The sequence below is a fragment of the Podarcis melisellensis genome, assembly GCF_964234715.1.
Source record: "Podarcis melisellensis genome assembly, chromosome: 17".
Taxonomy (NCBI): domain Eukaryota; kingdom Metazoa; phylum Chordata; class Lepidosauria; order Squamata; family Lacertidae; genus Podarcis; species Podarcis melisellensis.
The window spans coordinates 1,918,273-1,932,644 of record NC_138534.1 but is presented as its reverse complement, the minus strand read 5'-3'; the positions used below and the strand labels follow the sequence as shown (position 1 = coordinate 1,932,644).

At 46.0% G+C, this 14,372-nt stretch overlaps 1 protein-coding gene across 1 annotated transcript; it reads right to left on the bottom strand.

The window, feature by feature from the left end:
- Nucleotides 1-644: 644 nt before the first annotated feature.
- On the bottom strand, nucleotides 645-1,580 carry LOC309360498 (olfactory receptor 1Q1-like; the record flags this gene model as incomplete). Its single annotated transcript, XM_081895056.1, has 1 exon — nucleotides 645-1,580. One exon carries the CDS (start codon nucleotides 1,578-1,580, stop codon nucleotides 645-647), a length of 936 nt encoding a protein of 311 aa, XP_081751182.1.
- Nucleotides 1,581-14,372: the final 12,792 nt, after the last annotated feature.

The following is a 14,372-nucleotide window of genomic DNA, read 5'->3' as shown; positions in this document are numbered from 1 at the left end:
GCCTGGCAAGTGAGCAGGTATCGCAACATTGAGCAGCAACAGCTAATGATAATAGGAGTGAAGAGTTGGACTCAGTGAAGGAGGAGACCCATGGAGAATGTATTGCCTGAGAGCCCTCCAAAGCCTCATCAGAGAAATTTATGAGACAAGAAGTTGCATTTGTAAACGTGCCCACTCGAAGAAGAAATAAGCCAGGGGTGGGGAATTTGTGTCCCTCCAGATGTTCTTGGACTCCTGCTCCCATCTGCCTCAATCAGCATGGACAATGGAGAGGGATGATTGGAGTTCTTGACAAACAGCTTCTGATGGGCCTGTTCCCACAGCCCTGAGGTAAACTCATGCCTACAGAAGCTAGTGCCTCTTTTAAAAAAAGTTTAAGCATTCTGAGTCTGTGCTGGTACATGGGCATATTAAAAGGCAACTCTTAAAAACTCAAAGCCAAAAGATGACACTAATGTTAGCATTTATCTGTGAAAAGCTCCATGCTGCCCTTTCTTCACCAATGACTTCTGACTCCAAGCTGTCAAGTATGTAGTGCTTTGAACTTTACAATGCAAAGATCCTTAAGATCAACAGGAAAATCCTATCGTGAACCACCTTCCACTCCAAGCATCCACAAAATTTACTCAAACACCTTTAGGAATTTAGTTAACTTTGCTTCCAAAAAGCTTCCTCAGGGCTTTTTTCATCTTGTCATTTTTCAGAGTGTAGATGAAGGGGTTCAGCATGGGTGTAACCACTGTATACATGATGGCAGCCAGTGTGTCCTTCTCGGCTGAGAAGCTGGATGAGGGCTGGAAGTAGACCCAGATGACAGTGCCACAATATAGGGTCACCACAGCCAGGTGGGATCCACAGGTGGAGAAGGCTTTCCACATTCCTTTAGCTGATGGAATTTTCAACACAGCCATCAGGATGCATGCATGAGAGAGGCCAATGAACAACAGAACTCCACTGACCACCACAGCACCTTCTGTGTAAACTAGCAGGATGATCAAGTCTGTGCTAGAACAAGAGATCTTGAGCAACGGGAAGATGTCACAGAAGAAGTGAAGCACCCGATTGGAGGCACAGAAGGAGAGGCTGAACATCAGGAAGGTGTGCAAGAGAGCATGGAGGTGAGAGACCAGCCAAGAGACAGCTACGAGGAGCAGGCAGACCCAGCTGCTCATGACTGTGGCATAATGCAGAGGCCAGCAGATGGCCACATAGCGGTCCAATGCCATGGATGCCAAGAGAAATTTGTTGATCGTTCCAAAAGCAAGGAAAAAGTGTATCTGCGCAAAGCACGCGCCATGTGAGATCTTCCTCACTTTGGAGAATGTGCCAGCCAACATCTTGGGCACAATGGTGGTTGTGAAACAGATGTCTGCCAGTGAGAGGCTGCTGAGCAAGAAGTACATGGGGGTATGGAGGAGATGGTCATCCAGGCTTATAGCCAAGACAGTGTTAAGATTTCCAGTCATTGTGGTTATGTACATGATCAATAAGAGGGCAAATAATAGTCCATTCCAGTCCTGCTGGCTTGAGATGCCAAGGAGGGTGAATTCAGAAGCAGTGGTCTTGTTATCTTTCTTCATCTTTTGAGAACATCTGTAGGATGCAGAATAAATTACATTTAAGCCATTCTACCAAGATCAGCATAATTGCTGCAGCCTATATAAGGGTTTTGATGCCACTTTGGCCATGTGTGGCCTGGGTGGACAGCATATTTGAATTCAAGGGATGGCAATGCCTAAATATAAATATAAATAAGTTGGTGTGCAAACATGAGCCTTGTGCTTGGCATGTAGACAGAAGATGCTGGCTGAAGTGGCATGGGAAAAAGAAAGGGGGGCAGTTGTGCTGCTCATTTTGCCTAATAAGCAGGGCAAAGGCTGTCTAGAACACCAGAGCCACTGCAAAGAAAGATACAGAAGACAAGGAGAATTTTTGATCCAGTTCCTTCTGTTTAACTGCTCCTACACTCTTTCTTAGGGACGCAGGTGGTGCTGTGGGTTAAACCACAGAGCCTAGGGCATGCCAATCAGAAGGTCGGCAGTTCGAATCCCCGCGATGGGGTGAGCTCCCATTCCTCGGTCCCTCCTCCTGCCAACCTAGCAGTTCGAAAGCATGTTAAAGTGCAAGTAGATACCTTCTGGCGGGAAGGTAAACGGTGTTTCCGTGCGCTGCTCTGGTTCGCCAGAAGCGGCTTAGTCATGCTGGCCAGATGACCCGGAAGCTGTACGCCAGCTCCCTCGGCCTGTAAAGCAAGATGAGCACCGCAACCCCAGAGTCGTCTGCGACTGGACCTAATGGTCCCTTTACCTTACACTCTTTCTTATTGGTTCTTTGGGATCTGGGATACAATTGTGATGTAGAAGTTAACTTATTATAATTGTGAAATAAAGACTATTTTGTATAATAATAGATTTGTTGAAAAAACAGTTTTCCTTAAACTACCTAGATTAATGTGTCTTGATTTAATGCACTATGCACTTATTTTTTTGTTTTGTATTCATGAGTGTGCATGTGCTTGTAATTTGAACTGTAGTACTGAGGGAAGAACATGAAATCTCACTTGCTCCCTCTCCATCCCACACCTCCATTAAGTCATATCTGGACAATGTTCTTTTCTCTATGCTGGGAATGCAGGAAGTCTCTTGGAGAAGGACATGGCAGGTACTCCCTTCCCCACCAACTAACCAGCAGGACAGCCCTATGCTCACTTTGGGACAGTAGCTTGTCAAGCTAAAGAATCTTCACTGGTTAATAATAATAATAATAATAATAATAATAATAATAATAATAATAAAATTATTTATACCCCGTCCATCTGGCTGGCTTTCCCCAGCCACTTTGGGCGGCTTCCAACAAAAGATTAAAATAGAATAATTCATCAAATATTAAAAACTTCCCTAAACAGGGAACCCTCCTCCCAGTATAAATAGGCAGAGGGATTCACAGTCTGATGATCCCTGCAGCTATGGATCATACATTGGATTGTTGGCTGCAATGCTACCATGCAGCCAACTAAAAGTGAAGCACTCCAGGGATTTTTTCAGGTAGAACATTAAAGTCCTGTCTCCTAAATGTCTTTTTCCTGGTTGAAACTAAAGTTTGGGAACCTGCTCCCTCCAAGCTTTGTTCATTCCCAGTCATCACAGCCAATGGGCAGGCTTGTTAAGAGAAGGCAGGAGCCACAATTTTCAGACAGCATGTTGGACCAATGTTAACCTCATTGCTTGTATGTATCTTAAAGAGACCCCACTGAGTTTCCATATCTTGAAGAGAAGCCATGAGGTGACATCTTGCAAAACCTGCCTAGAGTTCTGCTTTGTAGGAAGCAGAGCAGTAATACAATGATTAATTGTGTAGAATCTAAACAGAGAGACCATAATCTAATCTATAGAGAAATACAGAGGATTTTAATATTTGACTTGCCGAAGATGGTTTGGGAGGCTGTTGTCTTATTCTGGAAGAGCAGGACACAGAAGACCAGTGGAAAGGAAGAAGACATAGTATGGAAGGTACTTTCAATCCATTACCCTGTGGTTGGTAGTTGACTCGTTTGGTGAATCACAAAGGATGTATATCAGTGAAAAATGTCAACAGATGAGATTCCACCGGGCTTATTTACAGTGCTTTCAGGTCTGCTGGGGGCCATCCCCAAGACTGCTAGTTAACAAAAGAAATAAAGAAAGAGAGCAGATCCATTGCCTGGAAACGCTCCTGGGACCTTGCTTCCTACACATCAGAGGAACTAAGTACTCTGACAGCTGAAGTTGTCCTTAGAAGTCTACAATTGTCGTGTGTTAGGAGTGACTCTGAGTGAGACTGCCAGACCCAGGTTTAGAGGCAAGGGCAATCTTCAGTGAGGCAAGATCTCTTAGTTGCTCAGACTACTGAGCAGGTCCAAGCTCGGAACTTTTATCACAAAGCCACCTGCGGTTACAGTTCTAACCATGTTTACTCAGAAGCAAGTTAGCAGATTCCTCCAACATTACTACCACCAAACATACAACAGGGACTTAAAACCAGATCTTTAAAAAGCCTGGGGGAGCAGAACAGCCTTAACCAGCTGGCGAAAAGACAACAATGCAGGAGAGCAATCTGGTCCCTGAGATGCTTCCTCTGAAAATGCCCCCTCTCTTATAGCCACTTGCTGAGCTTCAGATCATCTAGTGCAGAGGTTTTCAACCTTTTTGAGTCCATGGCTCCCTTGACCAACTACATTATTTCTGCGGCACCCCTGTGGGGCTCAGGAGCCCAGTTAGGCCCCCCCCTTGCCTGCAGAGCTGGCAGCCCCTCACCCTTTTTTGAACATCCTCCCTTGTGGAGTGTTCCCTCAGCCTCCTCTCCTCTCCCTTCTTCTTGGGAGTTCTCTGGGCAGCAGCTGCACCCACCCCTAGTCTTTGAGCTGCCCCACCCAAAGAGAGATGTCTCCTCACACTGTCCTATAGGAGCCTGGGACTTGTCTATCTATTCCCAACAGTAAGGGCTGGCAGACTGGCTGGCTGGGCTCCCTCGCCAGCTTGCTTACTTACTTTGATGCCAGCCTGAGAGGGCACTATTTGCTTGTAGTCAGGGCTGCTGCAACAAACATCTATGGAAGCTTTTGGGAGACAGAGACGTGAGAGGGCATCAGAGGAAGGAGAGAAGGAAAGAGGGACAGAGGTCAATGTTGCCCGCAGAACCCCTGACCATCATTCAAGGCACCCCAGGATGCCACAGCACACTGGTTGAAAACCACTGATCTAGTGGAAGTTCATTGCATGGCATGGACACATTTCTGTGTAGAAGGAGAGAGAAGAACTGAACAGGTATGGTTGTCAAAGGTCTTGGTCTTCTGTGACTTCATATTGTCATCACCCATCACCCAACTGTAACTCTCTTTTTTTAAATATGATTTTTATTAAGTTCTTTTTTAACACAATATTTCAGCATACCAACAACAAAACAAAGAAATTCTTTGCTCTACTGAGCTCATGACTTCCCTCCATCCCTTCAACAGGTTTTCAATTTTCAAATCTTTGTGTCTCACTTTATATCCTCTACTTCAGACTCGTAAATACATCTTCAATTTGCTCATATTGTTTGAGTTTTACTCCCTTTACTTCCATCAAAATCTCACCATAAGTAGCCCATCTTTCCTCTATATTTTGTTTTTTAATAGTCAATGCCTCTGTAGGCAAGAGCCACTATGTTGTTTTCCATTCTAACAATTTAACAATCTATCCCATACTTCATAGACCGGCTTTCTTATAACATGGTTTAGAAACCCTTGATGAACTTTTACTTTGTCATGCCAAAGATAAGAATGCCACCCAAATCCGTTGTCATATCCTTCCAAATCCAATAAATCCAGATATTCCAGTAACATCCACTCCTTTAACCAACACACCCAACTGGAACTCTTTCCTGTTATTCCTTGTTGGGAAATTTCCTTGGGATTCTTGTCATACCTTGTCATACCTGAAATATATTTGTATTTCAATTCATTTCATTTATGAATCACTTTCCATGGAAGATCCCAAACTGATTTAATGGGGGGGGGACCCTCAAGAATAAAATCAGATATACAAACAATTTCAATTTCAATACATAGATGTTTGAAGAAGTATAGTTCAAATAGTTCAAATTCAATGAATTTGCACTATGATCAAGCTATATAGGAAAATCTGACTATACATCGGCTATTTTGCAAGTTAGCTTTGCCACAGTACGGAAATTGAAAAAGGAAAGTCAACATTTGCTTCAGCTCATAATTTGGCTGAAACTTTATGCAGAGGCCCAGGAATCTTCCTCTGTTTGTTTTTGTAAACCTAAAGCCCAAGACCCTGGAAGTGTTCTTATGGCTCAAGGGGGCCTGGGCATGATGAGTGTTGCTTCTCTTTCAGGCGCATTTTATTTATCCGCTTGCTTAATAAGTTAGCAATGTAGTTATAAGCTATGACATTTGTAATTGTTGTAGGAGCAGAAAGATGCAGGAGGTTCCCATGGGGTGGTTTGTGTGCTGGGGTGGGGGTTCACAAAGGGAGGGAGGGTGAAGGTGAATACAGGGGTGCAAAATGGGGCTGCAGAAGAGAAGAGAGAAGTGGCCTCCAAATGGTGTTGGAAAGGTGGAAAGCAAGCTTAGTAGTTGCATGGGGTGGGAAGGGAAAGTTCTAGAGGGCTAATGTGAGGGGAATGGTGGAGTGAGCATGTGTGCAGCCTCTGGTACACATTACATAGAAAAAAGTCAAGTCCCCTGCTGAACTTTACTTCTGCAGCATAATATAATAAGTACAGGAATACATACATATATTTATATTCATATATGCATTGTTGCATTTATCTGTTTATATGCTGGTTGGTGTCCTAATGGAGTATATATGCATATAATAGCAAACATATTATAATGGATTTAATATGCAATAATCATTCATTATATTTCATGAAACAGATTTGAGGGACCTCGTTTCTCATCAAGATTGAGAAGGGAATTAGAAAAAAAAATCCATACAAGTAAGCTGAATGTTTAGACTTTCAAAAAACCCCATCCCTATAATAGCATCAGCATTGAGGAAATGAACAAGTCACACCTAGAAATGGCATTGGGGAGGGGGAGGAGGATGACCCTGCCAGTGCTGCTACTCTGATCAAAGTCAGAGTTTCCTGAGGCTAGTTTTAGGTAAAGCATGTCAAAGCGCAAGTAGATCAATAGGTGGCGCTCCGGCAGGAAGGTAAACGGCGTTTCTGTACGCTGCTCTGGTTTGCCAGAAGTGGCTTAGTCATGCTGGCCACATGACCCGGAAGCTGTACGCCGGCTCCCTCGGCCAATAAAGCGAGATGAGCACCGCAATCCCAGAGTCGTCCGCAACTGGACCTAATGGTCAGGGGTCCCTTTACCTTTAAGGTGATATTCAACTAAGTCCTACTTTGAGTAGACTCATTAGCTTCAATGAATCTACTCTCAGTAGGACTAACATTAAATACTACTCTACTAATCACCCACATTTCATTCATATTGAATACAAAAAATATAACTGTTGACCAATACCGTATAATCCTTTCTTTCAAACTTGGCTCCCAAACATGTTCCTTCAGCCACAGCATAGTGCATTGGGCAGCTGTCCAAGCCACCACAGGCTCATCTGGTGAACATCTGGGCCTTCAGCCAAAGGTCAACATTTCGTGATTCGGTCATCGCGGAATGTGCTGGGATGCGCTGTTGCCTTGGTTGCGGCAAGAGCTTGTGTTCCGTTCCCCGCCGGATGCAGTTGTGTTCCACCTTGGTGAAAATGACCTGATTGTTCGTAAGAGCATAGCACTGATGAAAACAGCAATCACAGACCTGGAAAGCTTACATACCAAGCACCCTAACATAACTATATTCTGGTCAGAACTTCTCCCATGCTTACAATGGCGTGGCAACCTCAAAACTAACATACTTAAGAGGGGCCACTAGGGGGCGCATCGGAAGATGGCTGACAATAACATCTCTCTGACCCACACGAGGTAATTAGGAGGCTGTGATGGGAGTAAATAACCTCCTTACCCCCCCCCAAGGTTGTGGGGGGGCTGCCCTTGCCTGCTGTGCCTTATACCACCCCCGAATTTGTGGGGGTGGGGGCACTAGGCACAAAGCCCTCCTGTGGATCTCGGTGCTCCTGGACGCCGTCTCTGATCCGCGCCTCTAGCTGCAAGAACTTCAAAAGAAACAATTAGGAAGAAGCAAATGCACATATTTCAAGGAAGGAGGGGGAGTAAAGACTGCTAACTGAAGAGATATCTGATAAACAAGACGAGTCGGAGGTACAAGAGTCAATCATGAGAAGATATGCCAAGACTCGGTATGGCAAAGGGACTGGATGGGGGAGGGGGAAAAAACTTTCCTTTCTTTCCTCTATGTGATTAAACAAGAATCCCCCCCCCCTCACAAGTCAGAAATGTCATTTTAATGACTTAAGCTATGACTGTGTGGAGATAAATTTTCTAACGAAAGCATGTTTTAAGAAGAGCGTGGAAAGTTTAAGAGCTTTGGAATGACGCAGTTAAAAATACCGTCGCCATGTTGGCAAGCTCTGTCGGAGGACTTGAGTCTGGGAGGAGGAAAATAACTGTTTTTATATTGTGGGTGAGACTCCTCAGAGGGACTTAAGAATTACAGATCCTGAGATTAATGATGGAAAGAGCGATGTTATTTATGAAAGTGATGATATATAGAAACCATCTCGATATGAGGATTGGATGAACGGAAAAATTCCCACAGGATATAATTGGTGTTTATCTGCTTAAGGAGATTATCAGAAGAGATCATAAATAAAAAAATAAAAAAATATATGAACAAGATGAGATGTGGAAACAGCAAGATAAGACCGGATAGAATTATGAACTTTATTTGGGCTGATTTGGATATTAACGCAGTAGTAAGAAGATGATCATAATCCCCCTTCGGAACTTGAAATATGGGTCCCCTTAACAAAAATTTAAAATTCGGCTTTGTAATTCGGAATCTATGTGATGTGATTTGATTTGATTGGTCGGTTAATAAAAATTATTTAAAAACCAAAACCAAAACTAACATACTTAACCACACCAAAAAATGAATACGGTAAATAGGGCATTGCGCTTAGCAACCTTGCGCATTGGGGGTCTCGTTGTGAAGCATCCCAGCATCAAAATCTACAGGAAGGAACTCTTCAGGCCCGATGGTGTACACCTATCAGCCATCAGTAATGATTATTGGCTGAGTGACATTAGGCATGGCCTTTTGGAACAGATGGTGGATGGTGAAGGGTCTGTTCAGGTGTATGTAGTCTTGGCGGCGAGACTTGGCGGCCTTGGGCAGAATCTTCTAGTCTATCTTCCTAAATGGGGGGGGGGGAGCGTGAAGTGGTGATCCATGCCCTCCTTGTGCTGGTGATACCAGGGTTCCCCGTTAAAGGGGTCTTGAGGGGAAGCATTGGCCATACGCTGAGAGGTTGTCATTGCTCTCCCCTCCAACAGCAGCAAAACGGGGAGGGGGGCTCTCTGCTTGAACATATGTTCCCCAGAGCCAGCCCAATCCCCACACATTCTGGATAACACTGAAGTCTCCCAGATCCCTGGCTGGGGACTAGGAAGGATAAACACCCAGTGCCTGAGCCAAGGTCTCCCTACATCTGAAACTTAATAAAGTTGTGGCCAATTTTAATCCGATAGCAGTTGTCTTGAGTCATTATTCCACTTGGGGGTCGCCTGGGGTTGGGGGGACTCTGCCTGTCCACGCAATGACCACTCCTCCCATCATCAAATGCTTGTGCGCAGCCCCCCAGATGCCAGTGTGACTCCTGGTAGTTTGGGCTGGCTTCATCCTCCCCAGGCTGGATACCTGGAGGTCTCTGCCTACCTCAGCCAATCACTCAATCCCAGAACCTCCGCTTGAGGCACCATGGAAAATGGCTGAAAATACCATTGCTCCAGCTCCCAAGGGGTAATTAAAGGCTGAGATGGGAGTAATCAGTCTCCCAAATTCTTCCTGGGGAATGGGAAGATGCAGTCTCATCCGTGGATGCCCAATAAACCACCCCCAAGTTCGTAAAAAAGAAGGGGGTGGGGGCACTGGATGGAAAGCCCCCGAGGGAGTTCGGATCTCCCGGACGCTGTCCCTGCGAGCGCACCAAGTTCCGTTACTTAAGATGAAAAATTGGATTTAAGTTTTGGACATGCTTCGAGTGAGGAGGGGGAAATTAATTTGCCAATTAAGCCAGCCACTGAGGTGCCAAAAGATACGGAGTGGAAGAAGGATAACATCTAAGTTGGTATGTTGGAACGGAATGGAAAAGGGGGGGGGTAAAGCCTTTTTTAATATTGTACTCTGATTTATTATAATACTTGGCAAAAAACCAAACAAACCCAGAAGAACTGTTTACATTATTTATAGCAAGCAAGATTGGAAAATATAAACTGTGTGGAAATAACAATATTATATATTTAAAGCTCCTGATTTTTTGAATTGCCTGGAAGAAGATAAAAGATCTTCCAAATGCTGATTTTAGAAAGAAGCAGGATCCTATTAGCCGCTGGAGAGACTTCAAAAAACTTTGGACGGGTTCTTAGAATGTTGAGATGTGACGCACTTTTTAATCGGGAAATTCACCATTATTGAATAAGACCGATCTGCAGAGTTATAAATACAGTAGTCATAGGGGGGAGGTGAGCTCTTGATAATAATAATAATAATAATTTATTATTTATACCCCGCCCATCTGGCTGAGTTTCCCCAGCCACTCTGGGCGGCTCCCAATCAGTGTTAAAAACAGTACAGCATTACATATTAAAAACTTCCCTGAACAGGGCTGCCTTAAGATGTTTTCTGAATGTCAGGTAATTCTTCATCTCTTTGACATCTGATGGGAGGGCGTTCCACAGGGCGGGCGCCACTACCGAGAAGGCCCTCTGTCTGGTTCCCTGTAGCCTCACTTCTCGCAATGAGGGAACCGCCAGAAGGCCCTTGGAGCTGGATCTCAGTGTCCGGGCTGAACGATGGGGGTGGAGACGCTCCTTCAGGTATACAGGACCAAGGCCGTTTAGGGCTTTAAAGGTCAGCACCAACACTTTGAATCGTGCTCGGAAACGTACTGGGAGCCAGTGCAGATCTCTCAGAACCGGTGTTATGTGGTCCCGGCGGCCGCCCCCAGTCACCAGTCTAGCTGCCGCATTCTGGATTAATTGCAGTTTCCGGGTCACCTTCAAAGGTAGCCCCACGTAGAGCGCGTTGCAGTAGTCCAAGCGTGAGATAACTAGAGCATGCACCACTCTGGCGAGACAGTCCGCGGGGAGGTAGGGTCTTAGCCTGCGTACCAGGTGGAGCTGGTAGACAGCTGCCCTGGACACAGAGTTAACCTGCGCCTCCATGGACAGCTGTGAGTCCAAAATGACTCCCAGGCTGCGCACCTGGTCCTTCAGGGGCACAGTTACCCCATTCAGGACCAGGGAATCCTCCACACCAGCCCGCCCCCTGTCCCCCCAAAACAGTACTTCTGTCTTGTCAGGATTCAACCTCGATCTGTTAGCCGCCATCCAACCTCCAACCGCCTCCAGGCACTCACACAGGACCTTCACCGCCTTCACTGGTTCTGATTTAAAGGAGAGGTAGAGCTGGGTGTCATCTGCATACTGATGAACACCCAGTCCAAACCCCCTGATGATCTCTCCCAGCGGCTTCATATAGATATTAAAAAGCATGGGGGATTGGACAGAACCCTGAGGCAGCCCACAAGTGGGAGCCTAGGGGTCTGAACACTCACCCCCCCCACACTTTCTGAACACGGCCCAGGAAGGAGGAAGGAGCAGAACCACTGTATGAGAGTGCCCCCAGATCCCAGCCCCTCTAGACGGTCCAGAAGGATGTTATGGTCGATGGTATCAAATGCCACTGAGAGATCCAGCAGAACTAGGAAACAGCTCTCACCTTTGTCCCTAGCCCGCCGGAGATCATCAACCAGCGCGACCAAGGCAGTTTCAGTCCCATGAAACTTGATATGTCATTATATCTGTATTTCAAGTCCAGTTTGGTAAATCTCCTCTGGAACGGCTAATATTTGATGCAACTGGTCTGGGAAAATTAATGAGCAAACACCTAGATTTGATTTCATCGGAATTGAGAGAAGATGGCGTCTGCCAGCAGCGAAATGACTTTTGGATTGATTGGGCATAAACACCAGCGTGTGAGGAGATACTGCAACAACAGCGGAGAGTCATACACATAAAATCCATTTCAACTTGCTTATGAAAAGAACTCAGAGGCCATGAATGAAGGAAGGTCAACAACAGGAAGATTTAAAGGAACTATTGGAAAGACTATTCAAGGCAGCAGAGATATGAGATGATCAGAGCCCCCCCAAACTTGAAGCATGGGAAGTCCTAACAAAAAAATTATAATTTAGGCAGAATATTTGGACTATTTGAAATGTACTTGTATAATTTGAAACATTCAATGTGATTTGATTGGATTGTTAAAATGGGAAACTTAATAAAAATGATTAAAAAAACCAAAACAATCACCCAATCCCGCCTGGGGTGGCGTTGCCAGGATTAGCCAGGTAAGGGGAGGTAAGGTGAATCTTACCTGCGAAGCGGCAGCTCCCACCCTCCCCTCCCTCAGTTAAGTCTGTTTTTGCAGGTTAACCTCTTCTCCACAGGTACGCAGGCGCTGCTACATCAGGGTCGCTGTTAAAGGGCCGGAAAGGAATTTTCCTGCATTGGCAGGTTATGCCTTTCCCGTAGCAAAAATTCACAACTTTGGCGGTTTCAGGCCTTGGGCGGAATCCTTTAGTCTATCTTCCTAAATGGGTGTGTGTGTGAAGCCGTGACCCATGCCCCCCCCCCGTTAAAGGGGTCTTGAAGGGAGGCATTGGCCATATGCCGAGAGGTTGTCATTGCTCTCCCCTGCTACAACGGTGAAACGGGGGGTGGGCTCTCTGCTTGAACATATGTTCTCCAGAGCCAGCCCAATCCCCACACATTCTGGATAACCCTGATGTCTCCCAGATCCCCGGCTGGGGACTAAGAAGGATAAACACCCAATGCCTGAGCCAAGGTCTCCCTACATCTGAAACTTAATAAAGCTGAGGCCAATTTTAATCCCATAGCACGTTGTCTTGAGTCATTATTCCACTCGGGGGTTGCTTGGGGTTGGGGGGACTCCGCCTGTCCATGCAAAAGATGAGTTTTTGTTCAATATTTAGTTATAAAACTGACAGATCAGTTCCAAGTTCTATATGAAAACAACAAAAAATTCTTTAGAGATTGTCAGTGTGGGATATCCCACACAATTGAGTTTGAGCTGGGCTGTCAGGGAACTGGGGCCTGAGAAGGAGGAAACGCTGGGGAAATATAGAGAGCAGCCTCTGATAATGAGCAGCTGCACCTCGTCAGAGAGGGGCTGTCAGGAAGCAATGAATCAGGGAGGGAGAAGCAACTTCCGGGGCTTCGCTCTTTACGTAAGGGAGGAAGGAAGTGGTTATGCTGGAGAGGACGAAGGGAAGGGCCAGTCTCGGCAACTGACACCAACGAAGAAGGACATGCTTTTACGAGCTCCGGATTGTAAATAGTATAATGGACTTAATAAATCTTGTAAAGCTGGCTGGAGTCCCGGGCTGTTATCTCTTCTAGCACCCACCAATCATCCTGACATGGGGTGGGGAGACACAGAACAAAAATAGATGTCCCACTGTCAGCAATATATATGAGAAGAGGGAGTGTGTGTGAAGTTGCTGTAACCTTGAGACCAAGAGTCTTTTTGAGGGCAGCCTGAACCTCCCGGTCCCCCCCATTAGTAGATGCCAACGAAGAGGCAAAGAACATTTGTGCCACACAGCCAGGGAAGGAGATGGAAGAAACACCATCAGATGATGCCAAACCTGTTAATGCTTTGGCACCAAAGCTATGCTTATAAAGGTTTCTGAGAGGGCCAGGGAGCAGAGGAAGATGCACATCGGTGTCTGAAGGTGGGTATCCTTCCATACAGCCAAGCCCAGCAGGACATTGCCAGACAAGGTGAGGAGGTAGCAGAAGAGGAAGACAGCCAGTGCGATAAAGCACAGCTGCGGCAAGTCGGACAGGCCAATCAGCAGGAATTCAGATGGCCTTGTTTGGTTCTCCTGCACATCTTTAGCTGTAAAAATTGGTGAAGAGATTTGTGGTTAATGACATGGCGCCATCCAAGGCACCCTGTTTCATTGCCTAAGACGAAATGTTAAGGTGTGCGCCCTGCCCCCCAGCTGCTGCCCCTTAAACAGCCTCGCAGCTGCGGCTTCTGGGTTTAATGAGCTCTCGCAAGAGGTCCATGAGATCTTACCAGAACCCAGAAGCCACAAGCACTTCTCCTTGCTTCTCTGGTGGTGAGGGAAGGTGGGGAACCACCCACCAGAGGAGAAGTAAGGAGCAGCAAAGACAGCGGTGAGATCTTGTGAGAGTTCTGTGAGGTCTTGCCAGAAGCTATTGCCAATTCTTTTTGCTGGTAGTGTTGGAAGAGACACAGCTCCCGCAAGGACACAACCCCTTGGAATTTAACCGCCCATTGTGTCTGGTCCAAGGACCTGGAACTGTAGGAAGAGGAGAGCTTGGGAGATAATTGTTGTCCAGCCCCTGGCTATTGAGCAGTTTAGTCTTCAGTGCCAGAAGTACTCGCTGTTAACTGTAGTTCTGTTGTTGTTTAGTCGTTTTGTTGTGTCCGACTCTTCGTGACCCCATGGACCAGAGCACGCCAGGCACTTCTGTCTTCCACTGCCTCCCGCAGTTTGGTCAGACTCATGTTTGTAGCTTCGAAGACACTATCCAACCATCTCGTCTTTTGTCGTCCCCTTCTCCTTGGGCCCTCCATCTTTCCCAACATCAGGGTCTTTTCCAGGGAGTCTTCTCTTCTC